The sequence below is a fragment of the Equus quagga genome, chromosome 13 (assembly GCF_021613505.1).
Source record: "Equus quagga isolate Etosha38 chromosome 13, UCLA_HA_Equagga_1.0, whole genome shotgun sequence".
Taxonomy (NCBI): Eukaryota; Metazoa; Chordata; class Mammalia; order Perissodactyla; family Equidae; genus Equus; species Equus quagga.
In genome coordinates, this window is record NC_060279.1 from 7,238,648 (window position 1) to 7,266,085 (window position 27,438).

At 37.2% G+C, this 27,438-nt stretch overlaps 1 protein-coding gene across 1 annotated transcript in view; it reads left to right on the forward strand.

Moving 5' to 3' along the window:
* Positions 1-1,027: 1,027 nt before the first annotated feature.
* The window catches only part of MROH9 (maestro heat like repeat family member 9), a 65,936-nt gene continuing 39,525 nt past the window's right edge, over positions 1,028-27,438 (forward strand). Inside the window, exons 1-5 of the mRNA XM_046680665.1 lie at positions 1,028-1,101; positions 7,797-7,932; positions 8,517-8,603; positions 10,558-10,662; positions 17,156-17,291. Of these exons, the coding sequence (XP_046536621.1) occupies positions 1,028-1,101; positions 7,797-7,932; positions 8,517-8,603; positions 10,558-10,662; positions 17,156-17,291 (538 nt within the window). The remainder of the gene's footprint in view (positions 1,102-7,796; positions 7,933-8,516; positions 8,604-10,557; positions 10,663-17,155; positions 17,292-27,438) is intronic.

The window sequence follows — 27,438 nt, forward strand, 5'->3', positions numbered from 1 at the left end:
CATGGGGGCTCCACCCTCATGACCTCATCTGAACCTAACTACCTCCCAAAGGCCTCACCTCCCAAGACCATCACATTGAGGATTAGAGTTTCTACATATGAATTTTGAAGGGACACATGTATGCAGTCCACAACAGAGACTTAACAGACAGGCATCTAGCCCTATCCATTAAGACAGCTCTCACATCCCACCGAGGCAGACACAGATCCCATAGGGTGCTCAATGCTGGGCCCAGAGACGCAGCATTGAGCAAACAGGGGAAGTCTTTTGGTAGGGGGGTAAGTCATCAGGGGCAGACATTTGCCTATGCATCAGCGGGAATAAATCCCATAAGAAATATCATGATTATACAGCAGTACAGAAGAGAACTTTGAGCTATTTCAGAAGTAGAAACTGAGAATTTCTATAAACAGTACTAATGGCCCTGATACAAGAAAGTGACATTGCAACAGAAGCTTGCATGAACAAGACTGGGGTGCACAGAAGAAAAGAGATGCTATTCTATTAGGCTTTCTCCAGTTCTCCAGTTTCTTGAATAAAGAACAGGAAATTCTCAATGGATTCCATTTATCATCATGTATACAGTTAAATAGTTACATTAGACAACTATGCATTGACCTGTAAGTGGCTCTCATTCCATAGTGTGAGTTTAGACATTCTTTAGTGAGGCCTGACTTAAATCACCCTTCTGGCATTTTTATTGGTAGACTCCACACTGAGTAGATTGCACTTAACAGTTACAGTGGTGTACAGAAGAGCACCTGGTAAAGAGCATTACTAACACAATGTTGTCTGGAAATCCTAATTATATAAGTACAATCTTTAGCGGTAAATGACCAGCATTTAGTATTGTGGCTTTAAATTACAGTTTGTCTGATCTCAACACTTTTATGAACTTTTGAGCTTATATCCCAGTCCAATATGGTCCCTTTAGTCTCTGTGAAAGAGCGAATTACACATGATGTTATAAACCTCACAGGTCTGTTAGCACTGATTCTTTTCTTTTTCCCCACACTTACAGGAGCACATGGCTACCAGCCTATGCGATGCGTACTCAAATGTTGTTACTGATCAAGCCATGATCCTGGCCATGAACTCCAGGTATAAGAAACTGTAATTCTGTTATTTCACTGATTGAACATCTTTAAAATTTAATAGAGAAAAATTGCAATTATGAAAAATAAAAAAATACTCCAAATTCCACCATCCTAACTCAGCAACTATTATTTCCTTCTTTTTCATATTCTTTCCCAATCTTTCTGTATTGCATTGGGAGGCAGATAATCTAATTATTGCAGATTCATAAGTAGATTGCACATTCAACTTTCTGTAATTCTTTTCATTCTGGCATTTTGTCTTAAGTTTTTACTTTTCTACATAATCATATTTTCATTTTAGTGTCAGTATAATATTCCTAAATTTCAAAGTTTTCTAAATTATGTTACCAATACTATGATGACCATCTTTGTACATAAAAGATCATGTCTTCTCTGAAAAACTTCTCTGAAATACCCTTCTGAGAGTGAGGTTATTGATTTAGGTGACAGGAAACCACACAGATGCCATACTGCTAGGGATCCTAACTGGTCGACTGCCCCAGCTGCTGCCCCCGTAGATCCACAAACACTATCGCTGAGGCCTCAATCTGGCAGGCTGCTCCCGCTGAGGACCCAGGCTGTGTGATGGGACAAACAACTCAAGTGGGTGACTTTGGCTTGACAAGCCCCACCAGCCTGGCCAAACCTTTCCTGGAACTTGCTACAGTTCAAAATTCTTCCTACCTTAATCCTCCTTCTTTCCTTCTCACCTTCTCCTGGAAATCACCTGCCCCTCTTATCCCTGTTTTGGCATTTGCTTCCCCCGAACCTGAACTAATGCTGCTGGGATGAACCTTTAAAAGCTTTTAATAAATACCGTCAATTTGTTGTCCAGAAGAACTGCACTAATAATAAAGGTTTCTTCAAAGATACATACATACATGCTTTTTTCTATTTTACTCATTTACCAGGTTCAAAATTATACCTCATTGTCATTTTAATTTATATTACTTTCATTACAAGCAAGACTCAGTATTTTCTATATGTTTATGTATTTACAAATTTTATCATGTGGGAATTTTCTCATGATCTTTGCCAGTTATTAGGATTTTAGTGGTAGTATATGTTTAGTAAGCTTCACGTGATGTTTTATGTTTTTATGCTATTTTGTTAGAATTGATTTTATAGTCATAGCTATATATTTTTTCTTTTACTTTTTTGTATGATATCTGATATAAAGTTAATTCTACATTGCACTTTAATATTACGTTCAATTTCCCCTAGTTTTTTGTTACTTGATGTTTTTTACCCTTTAGTCTATGATATTTATTTTTATTTATGAATTAATTTATGCTTCACAATTCCATTATACAGACCAGAAGTCGACAAACTGTGGGCACTGAGCTAAATCCTGCTACTTTTGCAGCCTATTTTTGTACATCCTGAGAGATATGAATGTCTTTGACATTTTTAAATAGTCGGGGGAAAAAATCAAAAGAAGAATTATTCATAACATGTAAACATTATGTGAAAGTCAAATTTTAGGGTCCATATACAAAGTTTTTTTGGAGAAGAACCACACTCATTCCTTCATGTATTGTCTATGGCTGCTTTCGAGTTACAAAGGCAGAGTTGAGTAGAGACCGTCTGGCCAGCAAAGCCTTATTTATTAACTGGACCATCGCAGAAAATGTTTCCTGACCCCGATACAGATAATACTTATTTAAAATGCTTCATTTCCAAAGGCTTATTTAACTCTTTAAATGTTCTTTGTGTTTGTCTGTATAATGGAATAGCTATGCTTTCAAAGGTTTCTAAGCTGTTTAGTATCTTGACAGTAGTGGTAGATATATGAGCCTCCATGTATGATAAAATTATATAGAACTAAATACACACACACACACACGAGCACAAGCAAAGCTGGGGAAATCTGAACAAAATCAGTGGCTTGAATCAATGTCAATATCCTGGTGATGATATACCATAGTTTCTGGAGAATGTCACCATTGTGGGAAACCGGATGAAGTGTCCAAGGGGTCTCTCTGGAATATTTCTTACAACAGCATATGTATCTACAAATATCTCCAAAAAATTTTCAAGTGAAAAAAGGGTTTTGAGACTGCATTCTGACCCAACATGAAATACTGCCACAATAAATGAGTGCCACATTTGTCCTGGAAAGGAAGATATAATATTATCCATGTGTTTGTTATTCTCAGATTAGGGTATTTTCCAGTATTTCCATCATATTCCATTGTTAGAGTTCTATTGTGCCACCACTACACTATTTTTATTTAGTGCTGTTTTCTAATAGATTCTAATATCTAATTGAGCTTAAAAAATGTTCTCAAATTTTAATTGCAATTTTAGAGTTTTTAAAATAATTTAAGAATAATTGGCATTTATAAATAATCTTCCTATTTAATAATATAGCTTTCTATATTATATTATATAATTATCTATATTATCTATATTATAGCTTTCTAATTATTTAAGTTCTATTTTATGTCTCTCCTGAAATTTTGAAGCATTTTTAATATAGATTCTGCACATTCTTAGATTAATTTCTTCAATATATTGTAGTTTGGTTTCTTTTTCATTTTATTGTTTGGAAAGCAATTACCGATATACTGGGATGAAAATGGGATTTTTTTGGACAGGCTTATATTTATTCTGTATTTGATTGAACTTACTGAACATTTTTTATTATATCACGTCTTATTAGAAATATGAGAAACTCTAACACAATATTTTAAAACAGGAAACTGATCTCATGTTTTCCCTGTTTTTAATAACAACAGTTATACTACTTATCAATTAGCAAAATATTGGTTCTTGGTTTAAATAAAACCTTTTAAGGAACTGCTTTATAGTTTTTTCTTAGAAAATAACATGGACGTGTATTAAATACTTCTTCGGGATTGATTAAAGGGCTATTTTATTATTTAATCTATTAATAGGTATGTATTGATTAATAGTTTTTACGATATTGGACCATCCCTACATTCCAATGATAAATCATAATTGGTGGTATTATATTATTTTAATATTTTTTAAATTATTGTTCTAAAAATTTATACTCAGAAGTGAAATTAGTTAATATTTTTGAGATTGTCTTTTATTACAACTCAATCTGAATCAGATACCTGATTTCCATTCATTGGTGATTTTTCTGGATTTATAAATTCAGTTATTGTTTTAGAGTGTGTGTGTGTGTGTGTGTCTATCTTGCCTGCCTGAATTAACTCGAATTTACAAAATAGTACTAAACAAAGAGAAACAGTCGTTAAGCATGATGACTTAGGAATCAGACAGACCAAGCTTCTGATATCAACTCCACCATTCACAGATTTTGATTTTGATGAAGTTGCTTAATCTCTAAGCTTAGGATTCCCTATCTGAAAATTGAGGGTGACAATAATATTTACTCCTGGTGTCGCTGTAAAGATGTATTGAGATAAGAACGCAGAGCAAGTAAATCACCTGGTGCACAGTGTTCAAGTCCTCAGTATCAGTGCTTCTTAACCTATTTTAATACTCCTTTAGGAATCTGATGAAACTTTTGGACTTTTCCCCCAAAAATACACAGACACATATCAACAAAATTTGGCATATAATTTTACAAGGTCCATGGAAAGGCAGACCCTGGATTAGGATACCCTGTTCTGTTTTTAATTTTTTGGTCTACCTAAATGCATTAAAAATCTCCCATGTAATAGTCATTCTTTAATTTTTTTTTGTTTTTATCATAGATTTTGCTTTTCATATTTTGGCCAAGTATTATTTGGTACATAAGGATTCACGCATGTTACATCGTCATATATACCTGTACAATTTAGTAACATAAATCAATCCTATTTGTTTCTACTAGACCTATGTAATACCTTCTCCTGTTTTTTTCTTTTAAAGATTGGCACCAGAGCTAACATCTGTTGCCAGTCTTCTTTTTCTGTTGTTTCTGCTTCTCCCCAAAGCTGCCTAGTAGAAGTTGTATATTCTAGTTGTGAGTGACTCGAGTTGTGCTATGTGGAACGCCGCCTCAGCATGGCCTGACGAGCGATGCCATGTCTGCCCCCAGGATCAGAACTGGCAAAACCCTGGGCTGCCAAAGCAGAGCGCGCAAACTTAACCACTCACCCAGGGGGCCGGCCCCAATAGCTTGCTTCTTTTTACCGCTAATGTAGTCTTTCTTAATTATTATTCAGTTTCTGCTTCCTCTTTTCCTTCTTTTTTAAATCTTTATTTAAATTTCCCAGTGAGGGCCATTATACTTATTTCCCCTTCTCCTCATTTTATAATGTATTTTCATTTTGCCCTTGTCCTTCATTTCTTTGACTATGTTTTAGTCCTTTTAAAATCTTAAGTTGTATGCTTAGTTATTTTTCTCTCATTATAAATGAGAAAAACTCTTGATAGTACTCAAGTATTTTTAAGCACTGAGAATCTTTTAATTTTCCAGATAGATTTCTCATTGTGATTAGAGAATAAAACATATATCCTTTGATATTTTGAAACTTTCTATGGCTGAGTATATGATAAATATATGTCAGCATTCCATGATTATCTAAAAAGATAATCCTTGTTATCTCATTTAATACAACTTATTTATATCTCCTTATTAATTATATTAAAGATCCCTTCCTTTGCAGAATTTTTATTTTTACATGCCATATGCTGATAATTGAATGTTTACTCTTCTCCCATAACTACGTTTCTATTTCTCATTTTATCTTTAATAATTTTCTTTAATAATTTCCATTTCTCCTTGTATCTTTAATAATTTTAATAATTTGTCCCTTTTAATAATTATTTTCAATAATTTTTCAATTTTGTGTCTATGTGGTTTGGGAGATTTCATATTATGTTTTTATTATTAACTATGCCTTTTATTATTTTATAACAATTGTATATATCTCTCTTAATACTCTTCCACTTGATTTAAAGTTTGTGTCATATTAATAAGGCCCTCCTGATTTATTTCTGATCATGTTTAATATAATTTCCCCATGCTTTTATTAGAAAACTTTCTTTCATTCAATTGTCGTTCTTGAAATTATACTTGAAAAAGTAAGTATTGTCTTTTGCTTACTTCTCTGACAGGTCTTATTTCTTCATAATAGGAAAACATAAAACATTTGCAAGTAATGTTTTCCCTATTTCTGGTCTACCTCTACTCACTTCACTCCAATCTTTGAAACAAACATTCAGCTCAAAAATTTAACAAAAGCAAACTCATCTAGTAATTTAGTGAGGAATGCTTGTTCTTTCTTCTTAAGTTCCTTTTTATACCATCTGGTCGTACATCCCGGAATATAAGAAAGCATTTACACTGCAACGCTCACTTCTAGGATATCTCTTGTAAAACACGTTAGGAATTTACTAACTGCTCTTTTGAAAACAAATTACATGGAGGCAGAAAAAAAATGCATACTTGCTGACAATTGCTCATGTTGACCCATAGATTTGCATGTGACTTTTTCTTTGGTATTGCCAATGTCTGACTCTCAGCCTTCTTCCCATTTAAAATTTGAAGACCCTTTGTCCATCAGCAGTTATCCATGGCATCAGAGTATCATGCTACTTTCCTGATCCTTGTTTATGACCTGGACCATTTTAGCATTTTTAGGACTGGCAATATGATTTCCAAGTACATTGAAGGACACTATTTTCTATTTCAGCAAAACCTTAATTTTGCATTTTCCTAAATCAAATCATATATCCCTAGAAGATAAATACCTTCCACTGAAAATTCTCCTGGAAGCTTTTAATAGATAGCTGTTCAGAGTCTGATAATCTATTAGAGCCCATGAATAAGTCAAATCAGTCTTCCCTGATTTAAAATTTGAAATTTACCTAATTTAAAAATTAGGTAAAGACTTAAAAATTACCTAATATATTCAAAGAGATTCCATTTCAAACAGTGGATCTCAGATATTTAGATTTTCTTGTCCAGTGGACCAAAGAGATTCCGACTCCAACACAAGATTTCCCACTTACCATCTATATCACTATGTTTTCAAAACATAAAGAATTATTTTCACCTCAAAAAAATCAGGAGGGACTTGGGGCTAGCCCCATGGCCTAGTGGTTAAGTTCAGCCTGCTCTGCTTTGGTGGCCCGGGTTCACGTGTTTGGATCCCGGGCATGGACCTACACCACTTGTCAGTCATGCCATGACAGTGACCCACATACAAAGTGGAGGAAGATTGGCAACAGATGTTAGCTCAGGGTGAATATTCCTCATCAAAAAAAAAAAAAATATTCAGGAAGGGCACTTATCCAGATCACACACACCAAGCAATAACATCTGTGTCACAACTTGTCTTTCTAGTTGCTGACGGCCCGGTTTCTTTTGCTGTCAATTAGAAGATTCATTCTAATATCAGAAATATTAAAATGTGAGAAATATAGTATCAGGGATTAGAGAAAATGTGGCAGTAACATAGTTCAACTGACTAAAGCTCTGCATGGCTTTGTGGGCTTGGCTGGAATGTAATCACTCTTTATATTATTATGTCTATGGAGAAATATTTTCTGATTTCTAAATAACTGATTACAGGTGATTTTTACAAAGAAATTCATTCCTTTGTATTTAAAGTACAATTGTCATTTTTACAAGAATATTTGAAACCTGTGTGTTATATAAAGCCAATAGCTGGGCCTCCTTTTCTAGTACACTCTCTCATCACTAAGAAAAAACCACTAAAGTTACACTACATTTGTTCTCTGAACTTAATAGTTACGTCTTTTTCTTGTCAGCTTTGTGGATCCCTTATTGCAATTTGAATCTCAATTGAAGATAATAGAGTCATCCTTTAAAAGGGTATTTGCTATACCAAGCCTTGAAGAAGTGAAAGAAATGGGGGACTGTGAAGATGACAAAGAGGACCTGGAGGTAAGACTTTGCTTCCTTTGATCATGATGAGACAACATCCGACACCACACCAATCCTGCAGAATCTCTCTCTGCAGGTTAGAATCTTTGTTGTCTTCTCCTTCACTCCTTTTAGATATAATAGATAAATACTACATTGGAGCACTAATCTATACCCCTGGACTCTTTGTGAATTCTACAACCTATCGGATGTAATGGATTATACAAGATTTATAGGAACAAATGGGTGAATAGATTTTTGGTTAATTGGTTTAGCAAGGACAGGGAGTTTACTAGCAAGGGCTGCAATTAAGGAAATGTGAGCAGAGAAAGGTGGAGGTAGGAAGAGTCCTATAGGAAGATTAGCAACATCTGTTGTCCCTATTTCCTCGGCATGCTACACAGTGCACTTACCCTTTAAGGTGTAGAAGTAATTTATGGCATACAGTATTGGGCGAGGTCTCATCTCCACGGCTACCTCTCTCCTTTCTTACCTTCAGTTTGTGGGGAGAGCTCAGGACACCAGGACACAAAACTATAGACGTTGGGTAAAATTTCATCTAAGGCTACCCTGCTGGCTGATTGTGAAACATTTTTGTTTTTCAGAATTTATACCGAAATATTTTAAACATATTTGAGGATACTCTTCTGATCTTAGTATCTAAAGATCTCTACAAACTACAAGTCTTAAAGGTAAAGTAAAAGGAAAATAAGCAGTTTTCTTTTGTTGTCATAAATCTAAACAGCACACTGTATTTCACTTATTATTTACCATTTGCCATACTTACATCTCCTACAAGTATTTTGTGGCTGAAAATTTTTCTTTACCTCCCAGTATGTGTGATTATCCCCCAAACGAAATCACTTCCCTTTAGTGGGTGAATTACAGAGATATGATTTTAAGAATTCAATTTTGGGAGGATGGTATCAACTGACACTTGGGAAGCCAAGTGTTATGTGGCAACTTAAGAGTGACACAACATGGGGCAGCAGAGAATAAGATGATTGGCCTACGGGACCTTCAAGTCCACGTAACAATGAACCATGCTTTGATAGTGTCTATAAGCATGTTCTTCCCCAACATCTCTGGGGCTAGGGAATCCCATGAGCATCCTATCTTCATAGATACCACAGTATCAGAGGAAGGCCAAACAACTGATCCAAAACCCACTTCGCACACCCATGACTTCATCGTGTTTTTAATGCCCCACCCAGAGACAGAAGATTGCTCTGGAGCTCTCCAAGTCTTTAACTTTGCATTCCTAACATGATGGTATCAGGGGGCAGCTATCTGGACATGCTGGGAAACTAGATTGACTCACTCTGCCAGGAGCATCCATGGTTTGTGCAAATCATAAAATACATTCAAGCTAGTAAGCAGAATTGGTATCTATGAAGACAAGAAGGAAAGTGAGGGAAAATAAAATATATTGACCTAATTTGTGCCTAACTTGAGGCAAATGTTTTCTTTGCATTTTTAAAATTTGAACCTCACAACCCTTTAAAGTAGTTATTCTTACCCCATTATTACAACCCTCTTCCCAAGCATGCTCTTTCAACCAGCCCATGCTGCTTAGTGAGCATTTACTATATGTCAGGCACTAAGCTGAATACTTACTATACGGATTATCTCATTTAATTCTTAAAATAACTCTATGAGGAGTTAGTATTATTTCTCCCATTTCACAGGTAAGGAAATAGAAGCAATAATATGTGCACGCTATCAGTGGAGGAGCTGCTCTCACTCGGGAGCCTGTTACTTAACCACCTTGTTCTTATACCTACCATATCTAGAAACTCTCCTGATCCTCAAAAAGAGCTGAACCTTACTCCTGGGAAAGGCAGAGGCTGACCCCTGAGATTTAGAGACTCTTCTGCCCTAGGAAACAGACATCAGAACAGTTTACACAATGGGAGCAAGTGAGGAGGAAGGGATTTGGCCAACCATTGGCTTAAACAGTATGGACTCCAACAGACTGTCTCAGGATGTCTGTTCACAGTGGTTGGCGTCTGAGGCATATGCCATCGCCTTTTCTTCCCAAGGTTGTAAATACGTCCCTGCATCTGAGGATTTAGAACAAATAGATAGAAGTTACAAAAAGACAGATTTGAATCAAAATTTTCAAGAACTTTTAACTGAGTGCTTCCAGGAATATACTCTCTAACCATGAGCCAGCAAATACCTGGGCGGTGATTTTGCAGAGGAAATTCTGGGATAAGATGACATTTAAGAATCAGATAACATTTCAATTATTTTTCTAAACCGCAAACCAGATCTTATGATTTAAAGAAAATGAGAGAAGATATATTTTGAAAGAAAAGAGAAGCAGCTGATAATGCCATCATAGCGTTGTGTTAAATCTTTCACGATGCCTGGCAAAGTGACTGTTATAGTGGATGTTAGTAAATATTTGTTGGATAGACGTATATAAAATAAAACCCAGGTATAGTTACTATAGTAGAAGAAGTAATAACAAGATAGTAATATACTAGCTTGTTGTTGTATTTTTGAAATAAATATAGGTTAGATGTGAAATAATCAGGAGACCATGGGGATCCTTGACTTGCTGAAGTTGGAGACTAGAAGGAAGGGACTTGTGAAGACGGAAACACAGTGGTTTTAGGATGATTCTTGTGTTTTCAACAGGAAATGGTCATGTGGATGAATGAAGATCGTTCGTACCTGCAGGAGAGAGCCATGGTGATCATCAGCAGGGTGCTAAGCTTTGCATCCAGGAAAGCCAGGGGATATGTAAGTCACAGAGTGTAATCAAGCCACCTGCTTCTGAAGACTCTATTTCTACAGTGGTGCTTTCCAAGTCTTGGGTCTTGAGAGAGCTAGATGCCTGCTTGGTATTACTGTGGGTATTATTGGGAAAGGAGTCAACATTTTACAAGACTTTATGTCAATCAGAGCAGAGTTTCTCAAATAATTGATTAAGATGTTTCATGCTTTATACAAACAGTATCAGTGTGTCAAAACCAAGTGACTCTCTGGATTCTCCTCTGTGGACCACGATGTTGTCTGTAAGCTTGTAAATTCTTCCATCCTTACTTTCCTTCTTATTTCTCCTTCTTCTAAAGTATTTTTAAACCATTATTTACTTATTTTAAATTTATACAAGTAATTCTTGAGTACCATCATTGTAAAACACGCTAGAGATAGAGAAGTCTTCCTTTACTGTCCTTTCCACCATAAGCCCCTCCCCAGCCATGTCAGTGGGATGTGTCCTGCCAAACATCTTTGATGTACACACCCACATACATACATGCACATACTGAGACATGTGGCTTTGTTACTTAGACTTTCTTTATTCAAGTTACATCATATTTACATATGGTTCTACAATTTGCTTTTTTCACTGAGCAGTACATCCTACAGGTATTTTTCTTGACAATATATGTACTTTGATCTCCTTCTTTTATCCGAAGTATATATTCCATAGTTTTGATGTATTATAATTTACTCAATTATTCTTTGATAGACAGACTTTGAGGTATATTTTAGTTTATTCTACTTCAAATAGTATAAAAATGGTCTTCTTTGTGGAGGTATGTATGTATGTAGAAATGCTTGGAAAGATAATAATCAGGTCAAAAAGTATGAATAGGTGAAAGTTTTGAAACACACAATTGCACTCCATTTTACACCCCTGTGAATATCAGGGTGTCCATTTCCCCACACCTTCACAAACACTGGGATATTATCAGACTTTTTAGTTGTTGCCTTTCAGATGGAGAACAAATAACTATCTCCTAGCTGCCAGCGTTTACTGGGGTTTTCTATATTTCGAATGACATCATTGCCTGCCTTCTGAGAAACCTCATACTATCTATGAACGTCTCTCCCATCTCTTATGGATACTGCCTATTCAGCCTCTGTTTTGCAACACATCCTTCACTGTGATTTTTAAATATACGCCACTAATTGCTTGCCTGATTGCTTGAATCATTTCAGGGGTTCAGAATAAAGGGAGTTGGAAACAGGCATTCGTGTTGCCATCTTCATGTATCTATTTTCTACTACTCGTAGAGGCTCCAGGCGTATTGGGACAGAAAGCCTGGATGAACATTATAACATATCTGAATTTTTACTATTTTATTTAAAATCAGCTTTGGAACATAATATGGGGAAATCCAGGCCATGACATTCTTTGCATCATGCTGATTCCCTATTTCGGTGTCGAAAAAAGAAATGGAGTGGCTTGTTTAAATCTTCTGATTCTCTGGCCTGGGAAGGCAGCCTCCCTCTGTTTCTAAAAGGGTTTGAGCTGTCCATTCAAATGTCTAAAAGGTTCATTATAGAAAATTTTGCAAGTGAGGCTTGAGATTAAGCAGAGTTCACCACTTCAGCCTGTTTTCAGCATAGTTCCTAAGACGTTTTACACACTCAGCAAGTATTCGATGGCGACTGTCTGAGTAGGGTCTACTTGCATGCTTCTCTGCATTTGACACTGAGGTAGCAGGTAAACATTTTGGGATTTGGTCTTCTTCTATCACTTCTCCTCTCTTTCAATCACAGTTGTAAAGTTCATTCTCCCCTGCACACAGCCCACCCCTCAACCGAAAGAATAAATGTGTAAATTCACATGCGCCACAGAAGGCTCTCATAAATTGTTGAGAGTTCCTAGCAATAACTGAGGCTTGACTGAGAAGCCTCATGGAATAACCTATTACTTGTGTTCTGCAATGTTCGCTAAATACCACCAGGTGGAAGCACACCAGCGTTTTCCAGAAGGTGGAAACTAAGAGCCAGCCTCACCAGCTCAGCATAGTTATGGGAGCCTAAGACTTTACTAACTTAGTTAGCTTTCTCTTTAAAATAATGTCTTCTAAATATGGTTACATCAGTGAAATTGATGAGGTTGGGAGACAAATATATAAAACAAAACAATCAAAAATATTATTAACAAATTAAAAGCTGAGCTTCCCACAGGCCTAAGTCTGTGTATCTCTATATCTGACACATTGTAAATAATCAGTGAAGATTTGTTCTGCCCTCCTCTAACTAAATGTAGCTACCTATTCTATTCTCAGGGACTGTCCATTCACTGGATAAGAACTTTTTCTTCATAAGTTAACCTAGCCCCTGTCTTCCTGGGTCTCAGAGGCCCTTGTCCTATTGAGCAGTCCCGACTATCATTTGTATTCTATCAGTGGTAATTCCACTTATGTGTCCCATGTCCCCATCAGGGTGAAGAAACTCCTACACTCAAAGAATATTTTCCCTTCTATTAAACTATTCAATTTTCCAACAGGCAAAGAAATGTCAGCGAAACATTTCATCTTAGAGTGTTAACAGAGAGAGATTTTTCCCAAGTTTGTTCCTTTGGCACATCAGCATTTAAAGGATAGGTGGAGGATTTCCAGTCAAAGCTAACAGCTTGTCCACATGCTTTTCTCTCCTCTCCCTCTAGAGTCCTCACAAAATGATAGTAATGAAATTTGCTAAAGCAGTGAAGGGTTTTCAATGGGCTAGGAATGTGAACAAACTTCTGGATGATAGAATAGACAGAAGATGGTAAGTGACAAAGCCAGGCAAGGGAAGCTGAAAGGCAAAGGCTCATGAATATTAGGTTGGGGGCCAGCTGAAAAGGGAGGCACTTTGCCCTGTAGAACCCTGGAGAGGCTGGAGCTATGGAAGCCCAAATAATGTTGAAAGGTGGGAGGGAAAGTAAGGCTGAAAACACATGTATCAACTGAAAGTATTATATGAAAACGTACACATTAAGTATTATATGAAAACATATGTATTATACATAATACTCATTGGAAGTTTATAAAGAAGGATCTATGTTGCCTCCTATCCCCTTACACACACTCTACATTCCACAGGGACATGAGTCCATTGGCAGGCAAAATCTGAGGAAATTTTTTCTCAAAACAATTGTAAGTTCCCCACTTCAGTCATCTTGATTCTGTTGTTTAGAGACACTCCAGCAAGACTCCAGTCTCCCCGAATAACCACTCTAAAACAAAGCCCACCCCTTTGACAAAACCCCTTACTCACATACAAAACCCCACGAAGAGGCATCACACTCTTTACAATGACTAAACCACCAAGGTTTGCCAGACATTTGAGAAAACTCTCCAAATACAAGAGACACCTCAAGATAAATAAAGAGAAAAAAAATGATTGTCAAAAATAAAGAAATAACTCAGGATGTAGATGAGAATTTAGTCTCAAAAAGAAATATAACTAAAATGACCATGGCCCGTGCCTTGAACAATTTTACTTAGTCACAAGAATGAGACCACATTATTGATTTCAACCATTGGGACCAATCTATAGACCAATCACAAAAAAACTTAAATAAGTTACTGAATATAATGTAAATGTTATAACTCAAAAATGCAAAACATAAAAGTGCAGGGAATACTTTAGTGGTTCTTCAACAAGTTAGACATAGAATTACCATACGATCCAGCAATCCCAGGTATGTACCGGGAAGAATTTTAAACAAGTCTTCAAACAAAAACTTGTACACAAATGTTCACAGCACAATTCACAATAGCCAAGAAGTGGAAACAACCCAAATGTCCGTCAACAAATGAATGGACAAATAAAATGTCGTATAGTTATGCAAGAATATTACTCAGCAATAAAAAGAAATGAAAACTGATAGATACTCCAACATCAATGAAACATTGTACCAATGTTGTATCATACAATGAAACATCGTACCAACTTGAAAATATTATACCAAGTGAAAGAAATGAGACTCAAAAGGCTAAAGGTTGTATGAGTCCTTTCATATGAAATGACAGAATAGGCAAATCCATAGAGCCAGAAAGCAGGCTTGTGGTTGCCTGGGGCTGGGGAGAGGGAGGAAGAAGGAATGACTGCTTAATGGGTGTGTGGTTTTCGTTTGAGGTGATGAAAAAGTTCTGGAACAAAATAGTGGTGACGGTTGCTCAACATTGTGAATATACTTCATGCCACTGAATTATACACTTTAAATGGTTAGAACGGTAAATCGTAAGTTATGTATATTTTTTACCACAATAAAAAAGTGCAAAATAAAGTGTAGGCAACAAAAGTAGGAAAATGGAAGCGATAGAAGGAAGTTGAAGGGAAATAAGAATGCTCCAGAATACTTACTTTATAAAGTGGAGGATCGACAAGATATCTGTATAATTATGAAACTAGAAATAAAAGTCTTACCGTATTATGAAAACACAAAAGTGGAAGAGCTAAAAATAGTAACATACTATAATGGGTAATATGCTATATTGAGAGGATTGTGGCAAAGCAGAAAGATGTAACTGAGCCAAACCCTAATTTATCATAGTAGAAACAGACAGGCAATGTTCCAAAGTGATGTCAGAACAGATGTGGAAGCCCAACATTTAGAGATATAGAGGTGACTTCCAGAAGAAGCAGCTAAGAACTTAGAAGTGGTTGCCTCTGGAATTTAGCACTTAAAACTATAATTATTCTTCACACAAGAAACTGGAGAGGCCAGATCTACAAAGAAGAAGCTTTCCAGTAAGAAAGGGTCAGAAAACCAAGCAGGAGTACTCAGGCTTCAGAATGAACACTGAGAAACTGCTTTTCTCCAGGTCTTAACTCTCTCCTTCTTTCAGCACTTGGATGAATTTTCTATAAAAGTAGAGCCATATTGCATCAAAAGTTCCCAAAATCTTGTATTTGTGGGGGCACACTTGTGAAGGGACTGTGAGGGCACAATCAGTGTACTCCACAGGCCACACAGCCTTACTCCTCTCTTAGCCTACCCTAGGTCATGTTACCCCTCCCCCTCACACAGGCCTTGTAATCTAAATATGGTCACATTGCTCTGCTAAACACACATCTAGACAGACCCTGTCTGTCAAACAGAATAGATAGACCACTAGTAGCTTCATTTACAGAAATGCTTGCTAAGAACTACACATTCACAAGTTCACAAGAAAGAATAATCAGAGAGGACATTTGAGACAAAAACTATGCTACAATAAGACTTGAGGGCCAATTCCTGTAAATGGTCCTCAGCTTCAGTGAGCTAAGCTGTGAGAAGTACTCCTTCTTCCATCATGCCCAATACAGAACGACAATTCCTCGCCTTTTTCCTTAGGCCCATAGTGCAATGGTGGTTTTAAAATCTTGCCATTAGATGAAAGAAAAAATCTGAAATGCAAATCCAAAGAAAAGAACACCCAGGGAAAGAAAGCATTTCTCCCTGGGGCCTAGAGTAGAGGCAACCCTAAATCATAGGACTCCTAAAATAGGGGAGCCCAAATCCAGTCTTACAAGGAAGTATAGGCAGAAAGAATCCGAGGAGAAAGTGAGGTGGGTGGGTCAAGCAACATGAGAGGTGGAGATAAGGGGCATGAGAGAAGTAGAAAGAAGAAACAGGCCTTGGCATCTCCCTAGAGGGTTGACTTGGACTCTAACTTTTACCACCTACATTTGCTCCAAACATCAAAGCATCTATTGAGGAAAAGTAATAATTTGTCTTAGAGACAAGAAGACTCTGCTGGCCCACTAGTTTTCCAAGCCTACCTGTGGGTTGAACCCACAGGTAATAGTATTCGCAAGTACCACAGGTAATGGTATTCATACCTTCACAAAAGCAAAATGTTTCTTCCACCTCTCCTCTCTTCTTTTACCTCTTCACTCCCTTCTCTTTACACATTTGATCTAGTCAAATAAATCAGTCAAGATGAAAATCCAAACATTTGAGCAGCCAAGGAGGAAGATAAATAAATGTTGTGGCCGTAGCTTTGACATCAGTAATAAACGCTCTGAGTTTTAAAAAATTAATTTCCTTGGGAAGAATCAGCAATTCCAGGAGGAAAAGTCACTTTTCTCCAGTAACTTTCGGAGTCATCTGAAGTGTTTCATATATGGAGAAGGAAGCATGAAAGTTGTTTGATACCCACTCCCTAACCTGGTATCCTGGGAATTTGCTACCTGCATATTGCTACCTGATTCATGGAATAGAAACTAACATTAGTTGAGTCATTATCATTTCTGAGCACTTTTATAGGAACTTGCTTTTTTGTCATAAATGTTACTCCCTCAGTCCCCATAACTGTCACAGGTAGAGTTTGTTATCCACATTTCATGGATAAGGAAATTGAAGCTCAGTAACAGGGCCAAGATTTGAATACAGATTTTGCAAACTCTGAAACTCATCCTCTGAAATGCATCCCAGTCTGGTATAGATATTAGAGGATCAGATGCAGACATTTAATACTGACTATGCGTAGCAAATGCATTTTTCTCTTTTGTTTTTCTTTAGGCAAGTTTTGATGCTCCATGTTTGGGTGTCCTGGCAGCAGAACTATCTCTTTTGTGTTCCCATGCTGATTCCTCAATCACACAACAAGCATCCGTGGGAATGTATCACCTCCTCTGTATTGCAAAGCATCAGAATGGTAAGAAAGAGTCACCAGCTGTTCCAGGGGTTATTAGGAATCTGTCCCTAATTATTCTACTTGTGGGTCCCAAGAAGGCTTTATGTCTATGGATTTTTAAATCCTGCCCCAGGATCTATAGCACCACTTTCTAAAATGTATTTTTTAACCCTTTTAGAATTATCAAAAAATTCTAGTGGTGATGTGGTTGGTTCTTCAAGATACTGCACTTACATTATTAATGTTGGATGTTAATGGTGGGGACAGGAATGCTGGGTGGAGGCAGGGAAGAAGGAGAAAAAGAAACACTACCAATGGGACTTTTTAAAAAGAGGCATATTTTTTTTCCCCTCTAATGGGGTATCAAATAGAACACTCAGGTTCTCCCTTCATGCTGGGGAAAAATCAGCCCAAGACTAAAATAAATGCTCCTCTGGCCTGCCTAACAAAGCATAAGAGTGAGACTTGAAAATGTCAAACTATTTCCAAGTAACTTTAACATAAATAAATAACATAAATAAATTTACCCTCCTGTAATAAACTATTAAAAATTATATATTTTTTTAATATATAAAATAATAGTTCTCAAGTCATTGGACATCAGATAACAGAGGACAATGATTCCTGAGAGATGGGAACAAATGGACAAATGAAGTGGGGTCTACAACTGCCTGAATTTGTCACCTGGAGTAAGTTTCTAGGCTGCAGCACAGAAAGGAGTAGCTGAATGGTCTCACCGAATTGAAGTGACAGAATTGGGAATCCAGAGAGGCCAAGATAGCTAGAGTTCACAGAGTAGAGTACCAGAGAGGCATGCCCAAAGAGAGAACTCCAGAGATCTGCAGAGGGTCCCCTTTAACTATTTGGCTATGTAGAGATCAGAACACGATGTAAGGAAACTGCCAAAAGCTGCAGGGAGGGACACCAAAAATGATTAGAGAGAAAAATCCAATGAATTCACAAAGACTGGAAATAGTGCCTGTGCCTATAAGCTAGAATTTAAAACTTCATAATTCACAAGTAATGAGGCAGACTACTCAAGGGGATTTTGTCTCATTAGAAGGAAAAACTTACCCCTAGATTAATTGTTTTAGTGCCACTTAACAAAGCTTAAAAACAAGACCTAAAGGGATCACATGATCTCCAAATACTTTAATTGCTCATCAGAACAAAGCTCAGGACTACTTCTAGGAATACAAAAATTCCAGCACTCAACATGTTAAAATTAACAACACCTGAAATCCAATAAAAAAATGATTAGGCATGGAGCTGGACCAGTGGTGCAGTCATTAAGTTTGTGCTCTCTGCTTTGGTGGCCTGGGGTTCACTGGTTCAGATCCTGAGCATGGAGTTATGCACTGCTTATCAAGCCATGATGTGGCAGGCTTCCCACATATAAAATAGAGGAAGATGGGCACAGATGTTAGCTCAGGGCCAATCTTCCTCAGCAAAAAAAAGAGGAGGGTTGGCAGCTGATGTTAGCTCAGTGCTGATCTTCCTCAAAAAAAATTATTAGGCATGCAAAGAAGTAGAATACAGCCCATAATGAAGAGAAAAGTGAATCAAAACTGACCCAGAAAGAAAACACATGATAGAATTAGTAGAAAGGGGGCCTGGCCCCATGGCTGAGTGGTTAAGCTCACACGCTCCGCTGCAGGCGGCCAGTGTTTCATTGGTTCATATCCTGGGCACGGACATGGTGCTACTCATCAAGCCACGCTGAGGCAGTGTCCCACATGCCACAACTAGAAGGACCCACAACAAAGAATATACATCTATGTACCAGGGGGCTTTGGGGAGAAAAAGGAAAAAATAAAATCTTAAAAAAAAAAGAAGGGGATATTAAAACAATTATTCTAACTATGTCCCATTTATTTAAGGAGTTAGAGGAAAGGATGAACATGTTAAGTAGAGACATAGAAAAATTTCTGAAAGACATAAATTGAACCTCTGGAGATGAAAACTACTATCTGAGATGAAAAACACTCTGGCAAGGATTAACAGGGTAATCTTAAAGAAAGCCAGAGGAAAAATATTCATTTCACTCAGAGAAGCAAAGGTAAAGATGACATCAAATTTCTCATCAGAAACAATGCAAGCCATAGGCAATGGAGCAACCTCATAATGTATTGAATGAAAAAACTGTCAATCCAGAATTCTTTAGCTAGGAAAAATATCTTTCAAAAACAAAAGCAAAGACATTTTTAGATATAGAAGGTTTGGTAGAATTCATCACTAGCAGATCTGCTCTACAAGAAATATTAAAAGAAATCCTTCAAGATTAAAAAATGAGACTTGGTGTCAAGATGGTGGCATAGGTGGACTCTGAACTCACCTCCTCCCACAGACACAACCAATCTACATCTACTCTTGGGAAAATTACCCTGAGAGAGAACTGAAAATTGGGTAAAAAGAACCCCTGCAACAAGGGGCAGTCCTGACTGAAGTGGAAGAGGCAGAAATTCCTTTCTGAAGAGGAAAAACAGCCACCTCCATGAGCTGCGGCACTTTATGGCTGATGGGGAGCAATCCAAAGGTACACAGCCCTCCCTAAAGGAGCAGGGGATCTGAGTGGGGGAGTGTTACTGCTATAAGCATCCTTTGGATTGAGCACAACTGAGACAAGCGTAGTAATATCTAGCTTTGCTAGCTATTAACTACAATGGAGAATACTCCCCAGGAAAGCTATCAGATATAAGTGGAAAAAAGCCAGATCTTATAGGGCCCATGCACAAATTCACCCATTTCAGAAAGCAATCTAAAATCACCAGAAGGAAAGGTGCACAGTCCCTTCTTGAAAAGAAACTCACCTGATAGGCTCTTGGTGCATCTCAGTGAGAGGTGAGACCTCTCCAGGGACTGACTTATTGACAGCAGCCATTACTGTGAACTAGTACAGCTGTGCTGACACAGATGCTGGCAGACACCATTGAAGTTCTCCCACTGGCCTGTTAGCCCAGAGTCTGCCCTCCCCACTAGAGTGCCCAATTTAACCCAGCTCAGCCAGAGCTAGAAGCCTACCCTAGCAATTGGCTACACCCAACAGCAAGCCCTTGAGCAACTTGTGGGCTGGCATAGATGGGGTGCCTGGATCCTCTGCAGCCAGGTGATTGGGTCTGCCTCTGTGGGGCAGGGTGTGCACAACAAGCAAGTGGAGTGTGTGGGGCATTGATGGAGTGTGTGGGGCCTCTGCTGTTTGGCAACTAGATCTGCTTCAGTGGCTCAGGGCACAAATGCGGGGCAGGACTGTGTTGACAGTGTGTGTGGCCCTGGGGGCAGTGGGGCTTGTCACCTACAGGAGACTTGTGCTTCTCAAACAGCTACATAGGGGATCAGCCCCACCTTCCAAAGCGTGAAATAATTGGGTGCTCCTGTGCCCAGCTGGGGCCAGCCCCACTCAGCAGCAACCCTGAGAGAGCTGACAAGAGCCTTGCAGGCCAGAGCAAGTGTAATCCCCTGAGCCTAGCAACCAGCCACACAAGGGGTCTACTCATTTAACAGAAAAACTGCAACAGGAATGTGCTACTAGACCTTGCAGCCAACTGTGCTGCAGCTCCCCATGCCCAACAGAATGACTGAAGGGTCCATAGTAGCCACATGCAGCTGAGAATTACAACAAGCTGGTCAGGGGAGAGCCTGGACTCCCTGTGCACCTGCAGCAAGAGCAACCCTGCCACAGCAGAAGGACACACACAGCCCACACAGGAGACACCCCTGGAACATTTGGAATGGGTGACAAGAAGGAAGCATACTGCTGGGCTTCATAAGGCATCTCTTACATAAGGCCACCTTTCCAAGATCAGGAGATATAGCTGACCTACCTAGTATGTAGATATAAGCATAGAGAAAGAGGCAAATTGAGGAGTCAAAGGAATACATTCGAAGTAAAAGAACAGGACAAAATCCCAGGTAAAGAACTAAATGAAACAGAAATAAACAACCTACCTGACAAAGAGTTCAAACAAAAAAGTCATAAAGATGCTCACTGATCTTGGAAGAAGAATGGAGGAATTCAGTGAGAACTTCAACAAAGAATTGGAAAATATAAAAAAGAACCAACCAGAAATGAAGAATACAATAGTGCAAATGAAGAATTCACTAGAGGGATTCAATAGCAGAGTAGATGATACAGAAGAACAGATCAGCGAGCAGGAAGAAAGACTAGAGGAAATCACCCAAGCTGAACAGATAAAAGCAAAAAGAATTAAAAAGAACGAGAACAGTCTAAGGGACCTCAGTAACAACATCAAGTGCACTAACATTCATATTATAGGCATCCCAGAAGGAGAAAAGAGAGACAAAGGAGCAGAGAATGTATTTGAAGAAATAATAGCTTGAAGCTTTTCTAATCTAGGCAAGGAAACAGACATCCAGACACAGGAAGCACAGAGAGCATTGAACAACCTAAACCAAAAGAGGCCCACACCAAGACACATTATAAATAAAATGTCAAGAATTAAAGATAAAGAGAGAATCCTAAAAGCCACAAGAGAAAGGCTACAAGTTACATACAAAGGGAAACCCATAAGGCTATCAACTGACTTCTCGGCAGAAACCTTACTGGTTAGAAGGGAGTGGCACAATATATCTAAAGCACTGAAAGAAAAAACCTACAGCCAAGAATACTCTACCCAGCAAGGTTATCATTCAGAATGGAAGGAGAGATAAAGAATTTCCCAGACAAGCAAAAATTAAAGATGTTTATCACAAAGAAATCAGTCTTACAAGAAATGCTAAAGGGGCTTATTTAAGTGGGAAAGAGGAGACAACAACTAGGAATAAGAAAATTAGCCAAAGAAAAGGCAATACTCATTGGTAAAGGCAAAAATACAGTAAAGGTAGATCAATCACCTATGAAGATAATATGAAGGACAAAGGACACAAGTACTAAAATTATCTATTTCCATGACAGGACAGTAATGGGTAAACACACACACACAAAGAGGTTAGATACAATATCAAAAACATAAAATGTGGGAGGAGGAGTTTAAAGAGTAAAGCTTTTAGCAAGAGGTCAAACTAAAGAGACCATCAACTTAACATAGACTGCTATACATGTAGGTTATTATATATGAACCTCATGGTAATCACAAACCAGATACCTATAATTAATACACAAAAAATTAAGAGAAAGGAGCCCAAACATAATACTAAAGAAAGCCATCAAACCACAAAGAAAGAAAGAGAAGAAAGTAGCAGAGAAGAACTACTAAAACACCCAGAAAAAAAAGTAACAAAATGGCAATAAGTACATTCTTATCAATAGCTACTTTAAATGTCAAAGGACTAAATGTTTCAATCAAAAGGCATAAGGTGGCTGATTGGATGAAAAAACCAGACCCATATATATGTCGCATACAAGAGACACACTTCAGACCTAAAGACACTCACAAACTGAAAGTGAAGGGCTGGAAAAAGATGCTCCATGCAAGTGGTAATGAAAAGAAAGCTGGGGAAGCAATGCTTATATCAGAAAAAGTAGACTTTAAAACAAAAACTGTAACAATAGACAACGAAGAGCACTCCATAACAATAAAGGGAACAATCCAACAAGAGGATATAACACTTGTAAATATCTATGTTCCCAACATAGGAACATCTAAATATATAAAACAATTATTAACAAACATAAAAGGAGAAATACATAGTAACAGAATAATAGTATGGGACTTTAACACTACATTTACATCAAGTGATAGATCATCCAAGCAGAAGATCAGCAAGGAAACATTGGCCTTAAATGACATGTCAGATCAGATGGACTTAGTCGACATATACAAAACATTTCATCCAAAAAGTGCAGAATACACATTCTTTTCAAATGCACATGGAACATTCTCTAGGATGGATCTCATAGTAGGCCACGAAATAAGTCACAATAAATTTAAGAAGACTGAAATAATACCAAGCATCTTTTCTGCCCACAGTGGTATGAAACTAAAGATAAACTATAAGAAGAAAATCAGAAAAGCCACAAATACGTGGAGATAAAACAAAATTCTACTGAACAATGATTGAGTCAATGAAGAAATCCAAAAATACCTTGAGAAAAATGCAAATGAAAATACAACATGCGAAAATTTACAGGATACAGCAAAAGCGGTTCTAAGAAGGAAATTTATAGCAATACAGGCCTACCTCAACAAACGGAAACGTCTCAAATAAATCACCTAACAGTGCACCTAAAGGAACTGGAAAAAGAAGAAGAAACAAAACCCAAAGTCAGCAGAAGGAAGTAAATAATAAAACTCAGAGTAGAAATGAATGAAATAGAGACTAAAAAAACAATTTAAAAAATCAATGAAACCAAGAGTTGGTTCTTTGAAAAGGTAAACAAAATGGACAAACCTTTAGCTAGACTCACCAAGAAAAAAAGAGAGAAGGCTCAAATAAATAAAATCAGAAATGAAAGAGAAGAAATTTCAATGGACACCTCAGAGATATAAAAGATTATAAGAGAATACTACAAAAAGCTATATGCCAACAAATTGGATAACCTAGAAGAAATGGATAAATTCTTAGAATCATACAACCTTCCAAAACTGAATCAAGAAGAAATACAGAATTTAAATAGACCAGTCACCAGTAAGGAGATCAAAATAGTAATCAAAAAACAACAGCCCGGGACCAGATGGCTTCCCTGGTGAATTCTGCTAAACATTCAAAGAAGACTTAGTACCTCTCCTTCTCAAACTCTTCCAAAAGCTTGAAGAGGAAGGGAATCTTCCTAACCCATTCTATGAAGCCAACATTACCCTGACAGCAAAACCAGACAAGGACAACACAAAAAAAGAAAATTACAGGCCAATATCACTGATGAACATCCCTGCAAAAACCCTCAAGGAAATACTAGCAAATGGAATACATCAATACATTAAAAAGATCATACACCATGATTGAGTGGGATTTATTCCAGGGATGCAAGGATGGTTCAACATCCGCAAAACAATCATTGTGATACACCACATTAACAAAATGATGAATAAAAATTACATGATCATGATCATCTCAATAGATGCAGAGAAAGCATTTGACAAGATACAGCATCAATTTATGATAAAAACTCTGAATAAAATGGATTTAGCTGGAAAGTACATAATAAAGGCCATATATGACAAATCCACAGCTAATATCATTCTCAATGCAGAAAAACTGAAAGCTATCCCTCTAAGAACAGGAACCAGACAAGGATGCCCACTGTCACCACTCTTATTTAACATAGTGTTGGAAGTCTTAGGCAGAGCAATCAGGCAAGAAAAAGAAATAAAAGGGATTCAAATTGGAAAGGAAGAAGTGAAACTGTCACTATTTGCAGATGACATGATTCTATATATAGAAAACCCTAAAGAATCCACTGAAAAACTTTTAGAAATAATAAATGAATACAGTCAAATTGCATGAGACAAAATCAACATCCAAAAGTCAGTTGTGTTTATGGGGCCTGCCTGGTGGCACAGCAGTTAAGATCACACACTCTGCTTTGGCGGCCCAGGGTTCACTGGTTCAGATCCCAGGTACAGACCTATGCATCACTTATCAAGCCATGCTGTGGCAGGCAACCCACATATAAAAAATAGAAGAAGATGGGCACAGATGGTATCTCAGGGCCAATCTTCCTCAGTAAAAAGAGGAGGATTGGCGGCAGATGTTAGCTCATGGCTAGTTTTCCATGGGGGAAAAAACATCAGTTGCATTTGTATACACTAACAATGAAGTAGCATCAAGAGAAATTAGGAATGCAATCACATTTACGATTGCAAGAAAAGAATAAAATACCTAAGAATAAACTTAATCAAAGAGGTGAAAGGTCTGTACACTGAAATCTATAAAACAGTGTTGAAAGAAATTGAAGCACATACAAAGAAATGGAAAGATATCCTGTACTCTTGGATTGGAAGAATTAATAGAGTTAAAACGTACATACTTCCTAAAGCAATCTACTTATTCAATGCAATCTCTATCAAAGTTCCAACAACATTTTTCACAGATACAGAATAAAGATCCCAAAATTTATATGGAGCAAAAAAGGACCCCAAATATCCCAAGGAATCTTGAAAAAAAAGAACAAACCTGGAGATGTCATACTCCCTGATTTCAAAATATACTACAAAGTGATTGTAACCAAAATAGCATGGTACTGGCACAAAAACAGACACACAGATCAATGGAACAGAATCAAGAGCCCAGAAATAAACTCACATACCTATGGACAGCTAATTTTCGACAAAGGAGCCAAGAACATACAATGGAGAAAGGGAAGTCTCTTCCATAAATGGAGTTGGGAAAACTGGACAGCCACACGCGAAAGAATGAAAGTAGACCATTATCTTACACCATACACAAAAATTAACTCAAAAAGGGTTAAAGACTTCAATATAAGACCTGGAACCATTAAACTTCTAGAAGAAAACATAGGCAGTACACTCTTCAACATCAGTCTTAGCAGCGTATTTTCAAGCACCATGTCTGACCAGGCAATGGAAACAATAGAAAAAATAAACAAATGGGACCACATCAAACTAAGCAGCTTCTGCACAGCAAAGAAAACCATCAACAAAACGAAAAGACAACCTAACAATTGGGAAAAGATATTTTCAAACCATACATCTGATAAGGGGTTAATATCCAAAATACGCAAAGAATTCCTACATCTCAACAGCAAAAAAAACTAACAACCCAATTAACAAGTGTGCAAAAGATCTGAACAGATATTTCTCCAAAGAAGATATACAGATGGCCAACAAGCACATGAAAATATGTTCAACATCATTAACTATCAGGGAAAATGCAAATCAAAACTACAATGAGATATCACCTGACTCCCATCAGAATGGCTATAATTAACAAGACAGGAAACAAGTGTTGAAGAGGATGTGGAGAAAAGGGAACTCTCATACACTGCTGGTGGGAGTGCAAACTGGTGCAGCCATGATGAAAAACAGTGTGGAGATTCCTCAAAAAATTAAGAATAGAAATGCCATATGATCCCACTATTCCACTGCTGGGTATTTATCCAAAGAACATGAATGCATAAAGATACATGCACATTGCAGCATTATTCACAATAGCCAAGACTTGGAAGCAACCTAGGTGTCCATTAAGGGACAAACAGATAAAGAAGATGTGGTATATATACACAACTGAATACTATTCAGCCATAAGAAACAACGAAATCCAGCCTTTTGTAACAGCATGAATGAACCTTGAGGGTATTATGCTAAGTAAAGAGTCAGCGGGAGAAAGTCAAATACCATATGAGCTCACTCATAAGTAGAAGATAAAAACAATGACAAACATGTAGAAACAGAGATTAGATTGGTGGTTACCAGAGGGGAAGAAGGGAGGGAGGAGAGTGAAAGGGTGCTGGCACTTGTGTGTGGTGGTGGATTGTAATTAGTCTTTGGGTGTAATCTACACAGAAATAGAAATACAATGATATACACCTGAAATTTATATAATGTTATAAATCAATGTTACTGCAATAAAGATGAAGAGAAAAAAATACACAAACAAAAATACATACATAAAAATACATAAAATACCTGCATAATACATAAAAATAAACACATAACTTTAAAAAAATGATACGAGGTGAAAATCTAGATCAACATAAAATAATGAAGAACACTGGATTAAAATTGTGTAGGTAAATATTAAAATTTTCTTTCTTATTATTAAATCTCTTTAAATGATAATCAATTGTTTAAAGCAAAAAATAATAACAGTGTAAAAGCTAAATATATGACAACAATAGCACAGAGGCTTGAAAGAGGATCAAATATGAACACTGCTTAAGTTTCTTATACATAAAGTCATGAAATATCACTTAAAAGTAAACTGTGATAAATTAAAGATGTATAATATAAACCCTAAAGCAATCACTTAAATTATATAGCAAAGAGTTCTATATAGTAAGCCAAAATGGAGATAAAAAGGAATCATAAAAAATTAGCAAAAAGAAGAAAAATAGAAAGAAGGACAGATGGGGAAAGTAAAAAGAAAATGGTGAGGTGAAGACTTAACCCCTCCAGAATAAACGTAAATGCTCCATATACCTCTGGTGAAAAGACAGAGATTATCAGATTGGATAAAAAGCAAGACTCAACTATAAATATGCTGCCTATGAGAAAATCACTTTAAATGTAAAGGCACAAGCAGAATAAAAGTT